General features: G+C 40.6%; 1 protein-coding gene across 1 annotated transcript in view; it reads left to right on the top strand.

Moving 5' to 3' along the window:
- The window catches only part of LOC109880703 (neuronal acetylcholine receptor subunit beta-2), a 56,781-nt gene extending 41,254 nt beyond the window's left edge, over positions 1-15,527 (top strand). The window contains exons 4-5 of the mRNA XM_031798098.1: positions 12,655-13,669; positions 13,871-15,527. Of these exons, the coding sequence (XP_031653958.1) occupies positions 12,655-13,669; positions 13,871-14,026 (1,171 nt within the window). The 3' untranslated portion in view covers positions 14,027-15,527. The remainder of the gene's footprint in view (positions 1-12,654; positions 13,670-13,870) is intronic.
- The last annotated feature ends 1,475 nt before the right edge of the window (positions 15,528-17,002 follow it).

Here is a 17,002-nt window from a genome sequence, read left to right as displayed (position 1 = left end):
GAGCTATAGTTGTTTGGATATAGAGCTATAGTTGTTTGGGTATAGAGCTATAGTTGTTTGGGTGTTGAGCTATAGTTGTTTGAGTATAGAGATATAGTTGTTTGGGTGTAGAGCTATAGTTGTTTGGGTGTTGAGCTATAGTTGTTTGGGTATAGAGCTATAGTTTGGGTGTTGAGCTATAGTTGTTTGGGTGTAGAGCTATAGTTGTTTGGGTGTAGAGCTATAGTTGTTTGGGTGTTGAGCTATAGTTGTTTGGGTATAGAGCTATAGTTTGGGTGTTGAGCTATAGTTTGGGTGTTGAGCTATAGTTGTTTGGGTGTTGAGCTATAGTTGTTTGAGTATAGAGCTATAGTTGTTTGGGTGTTGAGCTATAGTTGTTTGGGTGTTGAGCTATAGTTGTTTGGGTGTTGAGCTATAGTTGTTTGGGTGTTGAGCTATAGTTGTTTGGGTATAGAGCTATAGTTGTTTGGGTACTGAGCTATAGTTGTTTGGGTACAGAGCTATAGTTGTTTGGGTATAGAGCTATAGTGGTTTGGGTATAGAGCTATAGTTGTTTGGGTATAGAGCTATAGTTGTTTGGGTATAGAGCTATAGTTTGGGTGTTGAGCTCTAGTTGTTTGGGTGTTGAGCTATAGTTGTTTGGGTATAGAGCTATAGTTGTTTGGGTATAGAGCTATAGTTGTTTGGGTATAGAGCTATAGTTGTTTGGGTATAGAGCTGTAGTTGTTTGGGTATAGAGCTGTAGTTGTTTGGGTATAGAGCTATAGTTGTTTGGGTATAGAGCTATAGTTTGTGTATAGAGCTATAGTTGTTTGGGTATAGAGCTATAGTTGTTTGGGTGTTGACCTATAGTTGTTTGGGTATAGAGCTATAGTTGTTTGGGTATAGAGCTATAGTTGTTTGGGTGTTGAGCTATAGTTGTTTGGGTATAGAGCTATATTTGTTTGGGTGTTGAGCTATATTTGTTTGGGTGTTGAGCTATAGTTGTTTGGGTGTTGAGCTATAGTTGTTTGGGTGTTGAGCTATAGTTTGGGTGTTGAGCTATAGTTGTTTGGGTGTTGAGCTATAGTTGTTTGGGTATAGAGCTATAGTTGCTTGAGTTTTGAGCTATAGTTTGTGTATAGAGCTATAGTTGTTTGGGTATAGAGCTATAGTAGTTTGGATATAGAGCTATAGTTGTTTGGGTATAGAGCTATAGTTGTTTGGGTGTTGAGCTATAGTTGTTTGAGTATAGAGCTATAGTTGTTTGGGTGTAGAGCTATAGTTGTTTGGGTGTTGAGCTATAGTTGTTTGGGTATAGAGCTATAGTTTGGGTGTTGAGCTATAGTTGTTTGAGTATAGAGCTATAGTTGTTTGGGTGTAGAGCTATAGTTGTTTGGGTGTAGAGCTATAGTTGTTTGGGTGTTGAGCTATAGTTGTTTGGGTATAGAGCTATAGTTTGGGTGTTGAGCTATAGTTTGGGTGTTGAGCTATAGTTGTTTGGGTGTTGAGCTATAGTTGTTTGAGTATAGAGCTATAGTTGTTTGGGTGTTGAGCTATAGTTGTTTGGTGTTGAGCTATAGTTGTTTGGGTGTTGAGCTATAGTTGTTTGGGTGTTGAGCTATAGTTGTTTGGGTGTTGAGCCATAGTTTGTTTGGGTGTTGAGCCATAGTTGTTTGGGTGTTGAGCTATAGTTGTTTGGGTGTTGAGCTATAGTTGTTTGGGTGTTGAGCTATAGTTGTTTGGGTGTTGAGCTATAGTTGTTTGGGTATAGAGCTAATAGTTGTTTTGGGTATAGAGCTATAGTTGTTTGGGTATAGAGCTATAGTTGTTTGGGTGTTGAGCTATAGTTGTTTGGGTGTTGAGCTATAGTTGTTTGGGTGTTGAGCTATAGTTGTTTGGGTGTTGAGCTATAGTTGTTTGGGTGTTGAGCTATAGTTGTTTGGGTGTTGAGCTATAGTTGTTTGGGTATAGAGCTGTAGTTTGGGTATAGAGCTATAGTTGCTTGAGTTTTGAGCTATAGTTTGGGTATAGAGCTATAGTTTGGGTGTTGAGCTATAGTTGTTTGGGTGTTGAGCTATAGTTGTTTGAGTATAGAGCTATAGTTGTTTGGGTGTTGAGCTATAGTTGTTTGGGTGTTGAGCTATAGTTGTTTGGGTGTTGAGCTATAGTTGTTTGGGTGTTGAGCTATAGTTGTTTGGGTGTTGAGCTATAGTTGTTTGGGTGTTGAGCTATAGTTGTTTGGGTGTTGAGCTATAGTTGTTTGGGTATAGAGCTATAGTTGTTTGGATATAGAGCTATAGTAGTTTGGATATAGAGCTATAGTTGTTTGGGTATAGAGCTATAGTTGTTTGGGTATAGAGCTATAGTAGTTTGGGTGTTGAGCTATAGTTGTTTGAGTATAGAGCTATAGTTGTTTGGGTGTAGAGCTATAGTTGTTTGGGTGTTGAGCTATAGTTGTTTGGGTATAGAGCTATAGTTTGTGTATAGAGCTATAGTTGTTTGAGTATAGAGCTATAGTTGTTTGAGTATAGAGCTATAGTTGTTTGGGTGTTGAGCTATAGTTGTTTGGGTATAGAGCTATAGTTTGGGTGTTGAGCTATAGTTTGGGTGTTGAGCTATAGTTGTTTGGGTGTTGAGCTATAGTTGTTTGGGTATAGAGCTATAGTTTGGGTGTTGAGCTATAGTTGTTTGAGTATAGAGCTATAGTTGTTTGGGTGTAGAGCTATAGTTGTTTGGGTGTTGAGTTGTAGTTGTTTGGGTATAGAGCTATAGTTGCTTGAGTTTTGAGCTATAGTTTGTGTATAGAGCTATAGTTGTTTGGGTATAGAGCTATAGTTGTTTGGGTATAGAGCTGTAGTTGTTTGGGTATAGAGCTGTAGTTGTTTGGGTATAGAGCTGTAGTTGTTTGGGTATAGAGCTATAGTTGTTTGGGTATAGAGCTATAGTTTGTGTATAGAGCTATAGTTGTTTGGGTATAGAGCTATAGTTGTTTGGGTATAGCGCTATAGTTGTTTGGGTGTTGACCTATAGTTGTTTGGGTATAGAGCTATAGTTGTTTGGGTATAGAGCTATAGTTGTTTGGGTGTTGAGCTATAGTTGTTTGGGTGTTGAGCTATAGTTGTTTGGGTATAGAGCTATAGTTGTTTGGGTATAGAGCTATAGTTGTTTGGGTGTTGAGCTATAGTTGTTTGGGTGTTGAGCTATAGTTGTTTGGGTGTTGAGCTATAGTTGTTTGGGTATAGAGCTATAGTTGTTTGTGTATAGAGCTATAGTTTGTGTATAGAGCTATAGTTGCTTGAGTTTTGAGCTATAGTTTGTGTATAGAGCTATAGTTGTTTGGGTATAGAGCTATAGTTGTTTGGATATAGAGCTATAGTTGTTTGGATATAGAGCTATAGTTGTTTGGGTATAGAGCTATAGTTGTTTGGGTATAGAGCTATAGTTGTTTGGGTATAGAGCTATAGTTGTTTGGGTGTTGAGCTATAGTTGTTTGGGTATAGAGCTATAGTTTGGGTGTTGAGCTGTAGTTGTTTGTGTATAGAGCTATAGTTGCTTGAGTTTTGAGCTATAGTTGTTTGGGTGTTGAGCTATAGTTGTTTGGGTATAGAGCTATAGTTGCTTGAGTTTTGAGCTATAGTTTGTGTATAGAGCTATAGTTGTTTGGGTATAGAGCTATAGTTGTTTGGATATAGAGCTATAGTTGTTTGGATATAGAGCTATAGTTGTTTGGGTATAGAGCTATAGTTGTTTGGGTGTTGAGCTATAGTTGTTTGAGTATAGAGATATAGTTGTTTGGGTGTAGAGCTATAGTTGTTTGGGTGTTGAGCTATAGTTGTTTGGGTATAGAGCTATAGTTTGGGTGTTGAGCTATAGTTGTTTGGGTGTAGAGCTATAGTTGTTTGGGTGTAGAGCTATAGTTGTTTGGGTGTTGAGCTATAGTTGTTTGGGTATAGAGCTATAGTTTGGGTGTTGAGCTATAGTTTGGGTGTTGAGCTATAGTTGTTTGGGTGTTGAGCTATAGTTGTTTGAGTATAGAGCTATAGTTGTTTGGGTGTTGAGCTATAGTTGTTTGGGTGTTGAGCTATAGTTGTTTGGGTGTTGAGCTATAGTTGTTTGGGTGTTGAGCTATAGTTGTTTGGGTATAGAGCTATAGTTGTTTGGGTACTGAGCTATAGTTGTTTGGGTACAGAGCTATAGTTGTTTGGGTATAGAGCTATAGTGGTTTGGGTATAGAGCTATAGTTGTTTGGGTATAGAGCTATAGTTGTTTGGGTATAGAGCTATAGTTTGGGTGTTGAGCTCTAGTTGTTTGGGTGTTGAGCTATAGTTGTTTGGGTATAGAGCTATAGTTGTTTGGGTATAGAGCTATAGTTGTTTGGGTATAGAGCTATAGTTGTTTGGGTATAGAGCTGTAGTTGTTTGGGTATAGAGCTGTAGTTGTTTGGGTATAGAGCTATAGTTGTTTGGGTATAGAGCTATAGTTTGTGTATAGAGCTATAGTTGTTTGGGTATAGAGCTATAGTTGTTTGGGTGTTGACCTATAGTTGTTTGGGTATAGAGCTATAGTTGTTTGGGTATAGAGCTATAGTTGTTTGGGTGTTGAGCTATAGTTGTTTGGGTATAGAGCTATATTTGTTTGGGTGTTGAGCTATATTTGTTTGGGTGTTGAGCTATAGTTGTTTGGGTGTTGAGCTATAGTTGTTTGGGTGTTGAGCTATAGTTTGGGTGTTGAGCTATAGTTGTTTGGGTGTTGAGCTATAGTTGTTTGGGTATAGAGCTATAGTTGCTTGAGTTTTGAGCTATAGTTTGTGTATAGAGCTATAGTTGTTTGGGTATAGAGCTATAGTAGTTTGGATATAGAGCTATAGTTGTTTGGGTATAGAGCTATAGTTGTTTGGGTGTTGAGCTATAGTTGTTTGAGTATAGAGCTATAGTTGTTTGGGTGTAGAGCTATAGTTGTTTGGGTGTTGAGCTATAGTTGTTTGGGTATAGAGCTATAGTTTGGGTGTTGAGCTATAGTTGTTTGAGTATAGAGCTATAGTTGTTTGGGTGTAGAGCTATAGTTGTTTGGGTGTAGAGCTATAGTTGTTTGGGGTGTTGAGCCATAGTTGTTTGGGTGTTGAGCCATAGTTGTTTGGGTGTTGAGCTATAGTTGTTTGGGTGTTGAGCTATAGTTGTTTGGGTGTTGAGCTATAGTTGTTTGGGTGTTGAGCTATAGTTGTTTGGGTATAGAGCTATAGTTGTTTGGGTATAGAGCTATAGTTGTTTGGGTATAGAGCTATAGTTGTTTGGGTGTTGAGCTATAGTTGTTTGGGTGTTGAGCTATAGTTGTTTGGGTGTTGAGCTATAGTTGTTTGGGTGTTGAGCTATAGTTGTTTGGGTGTTGAGCTATAGTTGTTTGGGTGTTGAGCTATAGTTGTTTGGGTGTTGAGCTATAGTTGTTTGGGTATAGAGCTGTAGTTTGGGTATAGAGCTATAGTTGCTTGAGTTTTGAGCTATAGTTTGGGTATAGAGCTATAGTTTGGGTGTTGAGCTATAGTTGTTTGGGTGTTGAGCTATAGTTGTTTGGGTGTTGAGCTATAGTTGTTTGAGTATAGAGCTATAGTTGTTTGGGTGTTGAGCTATAGTTGTTTGGGTGTTGAGCTATAGTTGTTTGGGGTGTTGAGCTATAGTTGTTTGGGTGTTGAGCTATAGTTGTTTGGGTGTTGAGCTATAGTTGTTTGGGTGTTGAGCTATAGTTGTTTGGGTATAGAGCTATAGTTGTTTGGATATAGAGCTATAGTAGTTTGGATATAGAGCTATAGTTGTTTGGGTATAGAGCTATAGTTGTTTGGGTATAGAGCTATAGTAGTTTGGGTGTTGAGCTATAGTTGTTTGAGTATAGAGCTATAGTTGTTTGGGTGTAGAGCTATAGTTGTTTGGGTGTTGAGCTATAGTTGTTTGGGTATAGAGCTATAGTTTGTGTATAGAGCTATAGTTGTTTGAGTATAGAGCTATAGTTGTTTGAGTATAGAGCTATAGTTGTTTGGGTGTTGAGCTATAGTTGTTTGGGTATAGAGCTATAGTTTGGGTGTTGAGCTATAGTTTGGGTGTTGAGCTATAGTTGTTTGGGTGTTGAGCTATAGTTGTTTGGGTATAGAGCTATAGTTTGGGTGTTGAGCTATAGTTGTTTGAGTATAGAGCTATAGTTGTTTGGGTGTAGAGCTATAGTTGTTTGGGGTGTTGAGTTGTAGTTGTTTGGGTATAGAGCTATAGTTGCTTGAGTTTTGAGCTATAGTTTGTGTATAGAGCTATAGTTGTTTGGGTATAGAGCTATAGTTGTTTGGGTATAGAGCTGTAGTTGTTTGGGTATAGAGCTGTAGTTGTTTGGGTATAGAGCTGTAGTTGTTTGGGTATAGAGCTATAGTTGTTTGGGTATAGAGCTATAGTTTGTGTATAGAGCTATAGTTGTTTGGGTATAGAGCTATAGTTGTTTGGGTATAGCGCTATAGTTGTTTGGGTGTTGACCTATAGTTGTTTGGGTATAGAGCTATAGTTGTTTGGGTATAGAGCTATAGTTGTTTGGGTGTTGAGCTATAGTTGTTTGGGTGTTGAGCTATAGTTGTTTGGGTATAGAGCTATAGTTGTTTGGGTGTTGAGCTATAGTTGTTTGGGTGTTGAGCTATAGTTGTTTGGGTGTTGAGCTATAGTTGTTTGGGTATAGAGCTATAGTTGCTTGAGTTTTGAGCTATAGTTTGTGTATAGAGCTATAGTTGTTTGGGTATAGAGCTATAGTTGTTTGGGTATAGAGCTATAGTTGTTTGGATATAGAGCTATAGTTGTTTGGATATAGAGCTATAGTTGTTTGGGTATAGAGCTATAGTTGTTTGGGTGTTGAGCTATAGTTGTTTGAGTATAGAGCTATAGTTGTTTGGGTGTAGAGCTATAGTTGTTTGGGTGTTGAGCTATAGTTGTTTGGGTATAGAGCTATAGTTTGGGTGTTGAGCTATAGTTGTTTGAGTATAGAGCTATAGTTGTTTGGGTGTAGAGCTATAGTTGTTTGGGTGTTGAGCTATAGTTGTTTGGGTATAGAGCTATAGTTGCTTGAGTTTTGAGCTATAGTTTGTGTATAGAGCTATAGTTGTTTGGGGTATAGAGCTATAGTAGTTTGGATATAGAGCTATAGTTGTTTGGATATAGAGCTATAGTTGTTTGGGTATAGAGCTATAGTTGTTTGGGTGTTGAGCTATAGTTGTTTGAGTATAGAGCTATAGTTGTTTGGGTGTAGAGCTATAGTTGTTTGGGTGTTGAGCTATAGTTGTTTGGGTATAGAGCTATAGTTTGGGTGTTGAGCTATAGTTGTTTGAGTATAGAGCTATAGTTGTTTGGGTGGTAGAGCTATAGTTGTTTGGGTGTTGAGCTATAGTTGTTGGGTATAGAGCTATAGTTTGGGTGTTGAGCTATAGTTTGGGTGTTGAGCTATAGTTGTTTGGGTGTTGAGCTATAGTTGTTTGAGTATAGAGCTATAGTTGTTTGGGTGTTGAGCTATAGTTGTTTGGGTGTTGAGCTATAGTTGTTTGGGTGTTGAGCTATAGTTGTTTGGGTGTTAAGCTATAGTTGTTTGGGTGTTGAGCTATAGTTGTTTGGGTGTTGAGCTATAGTTGTTTGGGTATAGAGCTATAGTTGTTTGGGTATAGAGCTATAGTTGTTTGGGTATAGAGCTATAGTTGTTTGGGTATAGAGCTGTAGTTGTTTGGGTATAGAGCTGTAGTTGTTTGGGTATAGAGCTATAGTTGTTTGGGTATAGAGCTATAGTTTGTGTATAGAGCTATATTTGTTTGGGTGTTGAGCTATAGTTGTTTGGGTGTTGAGCTATAGTTGTTTGGGTGTTGAGCTATAGTTGTTTGGGTGTTGAGCTATAGTTTGGGTGTTGAGCTATAGTTTGTGTATAGAGCTATAGTTGTTTGGGTATAGAGCTATAGTAGTTTGGATATAGAGCTATAGTTGTTTGAGTATAGAGCTATAGTTGTTTGGGTGTAGAGCTATAGTTGTTTGGGTATAGAGCTATAGTTTGGGTGTTGAGCTATAGTTTGGGTGTTGAGCTATAGTTGTTTGGGTGTTGAGCTATAGTTGTTTGAGTATAGAGCTATAGTTGTTTGGGTGTTGAGCTATAGTTGTTTGGGTGTTGAGCTATAGTTGTTTGGGTGTTGAGCTATAGTTGTTTGGGTGTTGAGCTATAGTTGTTTGGGTGTTGAGCCATAGTTGTTTGGGTGTTGAGCTATAGTTGTTTGGGTGTTGAGCTATAGTTGTTTGGGTGTTGAGCTATAGTTGTTTGGGTGTTGAGCTATAGTTGTTTGGGTGTTGAGCTATAGTTGTTTGGGTGTTGAGCTATAGTTGTTTGGGTATAGAGCTATAGTTGTTTGGGTATAGAGCTATAGTTGTTTGGGTATAGAGCTATAGTGTTTGGGGTGTTGAGCTATAGTTGTTTGGGTGTTGAGCTATAGTTGTTTGGGTGTTGAGCTATAGTTGTTTGGGTGTTGAGCTATAGTTGTTTGGGTGTTGAGCTATAGTTGTTTGGGTGTTGAGCTATAGTTGTTTGGGTGTTGAGCTATAGTTGTTTGTGTATAGAGCTGTAGTTTGGGTATAGAGCTATAGTTGCTTGAGTTTTGAGCTATAGTTTGTGTATAGAGCTATAGTTGTTTGGGTATAGAGCTATAGTTGTTTGGATATAGAGCTATAGTAGTTTGGATATAGAGCTATAGTTGTTTGGGTATAGAGCTATAGTTGTTTGGGTATAGAGCTATAGTAGTTTGGGTGTTGAGCTATAGTTGTTTGAGTATAGAGCTATAGTTGTTTGGGTGTAGAGCTATAGTTGTTTGGGTGTTGAGCTATAGTTGTTTGGGTATAGAGCTATAGTTTGGGTGTTGAGCTGTAGTTGTTTGGGTATAGAGCTATAGTTGCTTGAGTTTTGAGCTATAGTTTGTGTATAGAGCTATAGTTGTTTGGGTGTTGAGCTATAGTTGTTTGAGTATAGAGCTATAGTTGTTTGGGTGTTGAGCTATAGTTGTTTGGGTATAGAGCTATAGTTTGGGTGTTGAGCTATAGTTTGGGTGTTGAGCTATAGTTGTTTGGGTGTTGAGCTATAGTTGTTTGGGTATAGAGCTATAGTTTGGGTGTTGAGCTATAGTTGTTTGAGTATAGAGCTATAGTTGTTTGGGTGTAGAGCTATAGTTGTTTGGGTGTTGAGTTGTAGTTGTTTGGGTATAGAGCTATAGTTGCTTGAGTTTTGAGCTATAGTTTGTGTATAGAGCTATAGTTGTTTGGGTGTTGAGCTATAGTTGTTTGGGTGTTGAGCTATAGTTGTTTGGGTATAGAGCTATAGTTGTTTGGGTATAGAGCTATAGTTGTTTGGGTATAGAGCTATAGTTGTTTGGGTATAGAGCTGTAGTTGTTTGGGTATAGAGCTGTAGTTGTTTGGGTATAGAGCTATAGTTGTTTGGGTATAGAGCTATAGTTTGTGTATAGAGCTATAGTTGTTTGGGTATAGAGCTATAGTTGTTTGGGTATAGCGCTATAGTTGTTTGGGTGTTGACCTATAGTTGTTTGGGTATAGAGCTATAGTTGTTTGGGTATAGAGCTATAGTTGTTTGGGTGTTGAGCTATAGTTGTTTGGGTGTTGAGCTATAGTTGTTTGGGTATAGAGCTATAGTTGTTTGGGTGTTGAGCTATAGTTGTTTGGGTGTTGAGCTATAGTTGTTTGGGTGTTGAGCTATAGTTTGGGTGTTGAGCTATAGTTGTTTGGGTGTTGAGCTATAGTTGTTTGGATATAGAGCTATAGTTGCTTGAGTTTTGAGCTATAGTTTGTGTATAGAGCTATAGTTGTTTGGGTATAGAGCTATAGTAGTTTGGATATAGAGCTATAGTTGTTTGGATATAGAGCTATAGTTGTTTGGGTATAGAGCTATAGTTGTTTGGGTGTTGAGCTATAGTTGTTTGGGTGTTGAGCTATAGTTTGGGTGTTGAGCTATAGTTGTTTGAGTATAGAGCTATAGTTGTTTGGGTGTAGAGCTATAGTTGTTTGGGTGTTGAGCTATAGTTGTTTGGGTATAGAGCTATAGTTTGGGTGTTGAGCTATAGTTTGGGTGTTGAGCTATAGTTGTTTGGGTGTTGAGCTATAGTTGTTTGAGTATAGAGCTATAGTTGTTTGGGTGTTGAGCTATAGTTGTTTGGGTGTTGAGCTATAGTTGTTTGGGTGTTGAGCTATAGTTGTTTGGGTGTTGAGCTATAGTTGTTTGGGTGTTGAGCTATAGTTGTTTGGGTGTTGAGCTATAGTTGTTTGGGTGTTGAGCTATAGTTGTTTGGGTGTTGAGCTATAGTTGTTTGGGTATAGAGCTATAGTTGTTTGGGTATAGAGCTATAGTTGTTTGGGTATAGAGCTATAGTTGTTTGGATATAGAGCTATAGTAGTTTGGATATAGAGCTATAGTAGTTTGGATATAGAGCTATAGTTGCTTGAGTTTTGAGCTATAGTTTGTGTATAGAGCTATAGTTGTTTGGGTGTTGAGCTATAGTTGTTTGAGTATAGAGCTATAGTTGTTTGGGTGTAGAGCTATAGTTGTTTGGGTGTTGAGCTATAGTTGTTTGGGTATAGAGCTATAGTTTGGGTGTTGAGCTATAGTTGTTTGAGTATAGAGCTATAGTTGTTTGGGTGTTGAGCTATAGTTGTTTGGGTATAGAGCTATAGTTTGGGTGTTGAGCTATAGTTTGGGTGTTGAGCTATAGTTGTTTGGGTGTTGAGCTATAGTTGTTTGGGTATAGAGCTATAGTTTGGGTGTTGAGCTATAGTTGTTTGAGTATAGAGCTATAGTTGTTTGGGTATAGAGCTATAGTTGCTTGAGTTTTGAGCTATAGTTTGTGTATAGAGCTATAGTTGTTTGGGTATAGAGCTATAGTTGTTTGGGTATAGAGCTATAGTTGTTTGGATATAGAGCTATAGTTGTTTGGATATAGAGCTATAGTTGTTTGGGTATAGAGCTATAGTTGTTTGGGTGTTGAGCTATAGTTGTTTGAGTATAGAGCTATAGTTGTTTGGGTGTAGAGCTATAGTTGTTTGGGTGTTGAGCTATAGTTGTTTGAGTATAGAGCTATAGTTGTTTGGGTGTAGAGCTATAGTTGTTTGGGTGTTGAGCTATAGTTTGGGTATAGAGCTATAGTTGTTTGAGTATAGAGCTATAGTTGTTTGGGTGTAGAGCTATAGTTGTTTGGGTGTTGAGCTATAGTTGTTTGGGTATAGAGCTATAGTTTGGGTGTTGAGCTATAGTTTGGGTGTTGAGCTATAGTTGTTTGGGTGTTGAGCTATAGTTGTTTGAGTATAGAGCTATAGTTGTTTGGGTATAGAGCTATAGTTGTTTGGGTGTTGAGCTATAGTTGTTTGGGTGTTGAGCTATAGTTGTTTGAGTATAGAGCTATAGTTGTTTGGGTATAGAGCTATAGTTGTTTGGGTGTTGAGCTATAGTTGTTTGGGTGTTGAGCTATAGTTGTTTGGGTGTAGAGCTATAGTTGTTTGGGTGTAGAGCTATAGTTGTTTGGGTGTAGAGCTATAGTTGTTTGGGTGTTGAGCTATAGTTGTTTGGGTGTTGAGCTATAGTTGTTTGGGTGTTGAGCTATAGTTGTTTGGGTATAGAGCTATAGTTGTTTGGGTATAGAGCTATAGTTGTTTGGGTATAGAGCTATAGTTGTTTGGGTATAGAGCTATAGTTGTTTGGGTATAGAGCTATAGTAGTTTGGGTATAGAGCTATCGTTGTTTGTGTATAGAGCTATAGTTGTTTGGGTATAGAGCTATAGTTGTTTGGGTATAGAGCTATAGTTGTTTGGGTATAGAGCTATAGTTGGTTGTGTATAGAGCTATAGTTGTTTGGGTATAGAGCTATAGTTGTTTGGGTATAGAGCTATAGTTGTTTGGGTTGTAGAGCTATAGTTGTTTGGGTATAGAGCTATAGTTGTTTGGGTGTGGAAGTAGTTGTTTGGGTCTAGAGCTGTAAAGAGACTTTTAACCAGCTGCATATTTCGAACAGGAGTATATTTATTGCGTAGAGCAGCGTGTCTGTGTGTGTTTGTGCTTAGGAGCAGAGCAATGTGATGGCTGGATTCCTCCTGACCTGCTCTATAATTGATAACACTTTTATGTATAATGTATAACACCTGCGGCCTGGTGAGAATCTAAAATCGAAATCTCAGCAGATTCAGACATGTCCTGTGACAGGGGTGTCTGATGTAGTTTCCCCCATCCCTGTCCCTGGTCCCCAAGCACAACAACTCAAATGCCCAGTCAACAACACCAGCTACCATATCTTTCTCTTTCTTCTCTTCACCTAATGCTAACAGCCACCTCTCAGCAATTTCTCTCCCCTGTGTATTTATTTGTATGTGTTTCTCTTCTATGTATTTATCATCTTCTTCGTATTTATCCTCTTCTTCTATGTATTTATCATCTTCTACGTATTTATCTTCTTCTTCTATGTATTTATCATCTATGTATTTATCTGTGGTATCTCTGACTCCTCCTCTCTCTCTCTCCACCCATGGTGTTCTGTCTCTCAATGCCGATAGGAACTATGAGGTCTCCTTCTAATATGTATCCTATCTGTGTATGTGTGCTGGTTCTGACTCCTTTCTGTCTTGTCTTCACCTCAGTGCGGATGGGAACTATGAGGTCTCATTCTACTCCAACACGGTGGTCTCCAACAATGGAGAGGTGAACTGGCTGCCCCCCGCCATCTACAAGTCGGCCTGCAAGATCGAGGTCCGCGACTTCCCCTTCGACCAGCAGAACTGCACACTCAAGTTCCGATCCTGGACCTACGACCACACGGAGATCGACCTGATCCTGCTCAGCGACTTCGCCAGCCGTGACGACTTCAAGCCCAGCGGCGAGTGGGACATCGTGTCTCTGCCAGGACGGAAGAACGAAGACCCCTCTGACATCACCTACCTGGACATCACCTATGACTTCATCATCAAGCGCAAGCCACTGTTCTACACCATCAACCTCATCATTCCCTGTGTCCTCATCACCTCTCTGGCCATCCTGGTGTTCTACCTGCCCTCTGACTGTGGAGAGAAGATGACTCTCTGTATATCAGTCCTCCTGGCCCTGACTGTGTTCCTGCTGCTGATCTCCAAGATCGTCCCACCTACGTCTCTAGCTGTCCCTCTCATAGGGAAGTATCTGATGTTTGCCATGGTGCTGGTCACCTTCTCCATCGTCACCAGTGTCTGTGTGCTCAACGTGCACCATCGCACGCCCTCCACACACACCATGCCCCCCTGGGTCAAACGTCTCTTCCTGCACCGCCTCCCCTCCTTCCTGTTCATGCGTCGGCCGGCCAGCTCCAACATCCGTGAGAGGTTCCGCCAGAAGCACCAGCGGCCCTCCTACTCCGACCTGAAGCTGAGAGACGGGGCAGTGGCAGTGGCCCCGGCCGCGGGGGGAATGGGGGTGGCAGAGGAGTCTGGAATAGGCAGGGCCGACTCCTTCTATGTGAATGAGGAGTCGGCCAAGCGGTACGGCTGGAAGATCAGCGACCTGTCGGAGAACACAGAGTTCAGAAAGAGGATGACAGTGAAGTGTCACGCAGACGTTGAGGAGGCTGTGGACGGGGTGCGCTATGTCGCCGAGAAGATGAAGAGTGAGGACAACGATGAGGGGGTGAGTGTGTGTGTGGTGGAAGGACAGCCTTGAGATGATGAGCAGAAACCGCATACACAACAGATACATCACATTTTCAGTTTCTTACAGTTTGTATGTCTTTTCACTCAGAGCCCTTTTAATAGTTTGGAGCCGACAGTATTGTTCTTCTATTGTCAAAATATTATTAATCGTGTATCGTCTTTTTGTATCCTGCCACAGGTCATCGAGGACTGGAAGTATGTTGCCATGGTGATTGACCGGCTCTTCCTGTGGATATTTGTGTTTGTGTGCATTACTGGGACTTTGGGGCTGTTCATGCAGCCCCTCTTCCAGAGCTACAACACACCCACGGCAGACGACCTGGAGCAGAACTGACCTATGACCCGAAACCTGACCCTGACGCACCCCAACACCCCCATGAGGAACAACCGCCGCGAGTAAAACAGCTACTTACCAACACCTTGAAACAGAACTGTGTTATTTTGACACACTCACATACTGTACGCACACAGCACACCGGCTGCCACCACACCAAGCAATGCCCCTCAACCTCCCCTCTTAACATCTTGTATGGAACAGAGCAACCCCACCAACCAATGCCCCTCAACCTCCCCTCTTAACATCTTGTATGGAACAGAGCAACCCCACCAACCAATGCCCCTCAACCTCCCCTCTTAACATCTTGTGTGGAACAGAGCAACCCCACCAACCAATGCCCCTCAACCTCCCCTCTTAACATCTTGTGTGGAACAGAGCAACCCCACCAACCAATGCCCCTCAACCTCCCCTCTTAACATCTTGTATGGAACAGAGCAACCCCACCAACCCTAGAAAATGGGTCTGTTGTTTTTCATTTTATTTCTGCATTTAGTTTGAAAAGGGGAACCAATCTTTTCTGCAAAGTTCCAGAATAATTTGCTGAGCCCAAAGATCCACACACACACACGACGAGCCCGACCCTGGCCAGAAGACGAGGACAGAGCCTCCAGTCTCTGCTACAGAGAAGGACAGCTCCTCCGTGTGTCCTCGTCCAGTGAAGCACAGACACACAGACATAACTCTTGCCTTCAGACGAAGAGGGAGAGACGCATTTCTTTAGACAGGAATGCCAGCAGGCTTGTTATTTTGCTGTGAAACGGGAAGCCTTGACTGTCTCCCCTCACGCTACAGTGTGTTGACTGAGTACTACTGTACAGTATTCGGGACTGCTTCTGGCCCCAGGTGGTCAGTCACCTGATGGTCTTTCAATGCGTTAACATGAGCTTTTTTAGCCTACCGGGTTATGTGTGTAATTTTACGTTCAAAATGGTTGTTCTTATGTGTTCAAAGAGGGTGGGACCAACGGGAAGCTAGCTGTTGAGTAAATACAAAATGACCATCAAACTATTGTCACTCACCTTTGCTTCTCTTAAAGGTACAGTACGCCGGTGTAAGAAGTGTTCATTCTCCAGGTAACCAGCAGCTGTACACAAACTCCATAAGCAAACCGGTCAAACTGAACAGCGTTTGGCTCTGCACTAGCAATCTTCCAGGCGGTATAAACACTGCTCAGTATTTTTTCAGAAATTTTTAACCTAAGTCTGTGTTCAACTTATTTATTGTGACTGTCATATATGCACTCTGTCACTGCTATAAATGCTAGCCAAGGGAAGGCATACTGTACACATTTCAAGTGAAGAGTTTTGTTCTCATCTCATGTATTTCTTTTTATCAATGTAAAGAAGGGGACATGTGTTTTTCTTCCGCTGGCCAGTTATGTGACCTGTTTTGGTTTTGTCGTCCTGGACTGATGTATTCTGGGTAGCGCTCAGAATTACAGGAAGTAACCATGCTGATGTCATGTCAAGGAAGTCAATAAAAAGAAACAACAACGGGATGAGGTTCTGGAATGTGGTCCTGTGTGGCTCAGGAGCGTGGGTTTGATTCCCACCAATATAAAAACATATGCATGCATGATTACGAGTTTGGCTAAAAGCGTCTGCTAAATGGCGGATATTATTCTGTTTTACATAATACATACTCCTGTTGATACTTTTCTCACCAGGGTTTTTTACACAACATTATGAATCAAGATTATCGGACCCTGCGTTGTACCCTCATTATAAGAGCTGACTGACCATATGACAAACCATATCCCCGAGCTCTTTCTTTTTCTGAAATGAACCTCACAGATTGTTCAGTGCGCTTTGTTTCCGGATAATGTTGACTCACAGGATTAAGCAGATTCTCCGAGCGGTTGGAGTCTTTGTTACCGTCGGACGAAAGGCAAGACGTTTCAGGAATGCGTAGCTATGGGCGGTTTTCTTCTCGTCTGAATTGTCTGGCGCTCAGGCTAAATGTTAGTCAGCTGATCTAGAGTTCATTAGAAAGCGCTCTGAAGTCAGAACCCTTCATGTTCGGGTTAAGATGGCAGAGATGAGACGCTCTGCCTAACTCATGCTGACACACACGCGCCTGCGTGCCCACAAAACGAAAATGTGCACACGCTGGTCTGGAAGTAGCAAAATGAGGAGAGGCAGCTGGTATAACATTAGCCTTCATCAACTTGGATCTGTCTATGTTTATCTGTTCTGGAGAGGAAGTCTTAAATCATAACCTAACTTTCAGTGTTTAACATTCTAGATGACATTTCTATGTGGGCCTGTATATGTCTCTGTATGAAGTTGGTCTGGTTCCATCAACATATCCTTTATGGTTGGGTTATGTGGATAAACAGACTGTTTGAGATACCCCACTTCTCCCCATATGCATGTAGGTATGATCCATAAATGAAATATAGTGACATCTACATCAACTTCCATTAACAGTGGCTGGGGTGGGGGTTGTTTACATATTTTTATATATCCTTCTCCAAATATTTTAATCAGTTATTTTGTGCATTAGCTTACAGTAAGTCTGCCATTTTAAAACCTGAACCTATTCAAAACTATATATACAATATATCAGAATTTGATTAGTCAATTCAGTTCCTCGTTATCTAGTTATTTAGTGCTAGCAAAAGGATGGGTTACACACACACACACACTTTATGGCCTTGAGCCTAGAGATGAGCAGACCGTGTGAAGGCGGAGATGAGAGGAGTCATATCGAGTCAGATATGAATGATGAATCTCAGTCATAAAGACTAGACGCCGTTGGTCCACTGCATCTCCAACCAACCTGACTCACTGAACTTCACAGGGCATTTCACTCTGCTCAGAGATCAATACCCCACATCTCTAGTTTCATAAACACACATGCACACACGTTATCAGGCACACTCTTATTCTATGGTACAGTATTTGATTTGGTTCTGTCCATTCTATTTGTGCAGACGTAGTTCTCTTATTTTGTCGCCAAAGTGCCCTGTCT

This window comes from Oncorhynchus kisutch, linkage group LG19, assembly GCF_002021735.2.
Source record: "Oncorhynchus kisutch isolate 150728-3 linkage group LG19, Okis_V2, whole genome shotgun sequence".
NCBI classification, from domain to species: Eukaryota; Metazoa; Chordata; class Actinopteri; order Salmoniformes; family Salmonidae; genus Oncorhynchus; species Oncorhynchus kisutch.
This window is presented reverse-complemented; position numbering and strand designations above follow the sequence as displayed.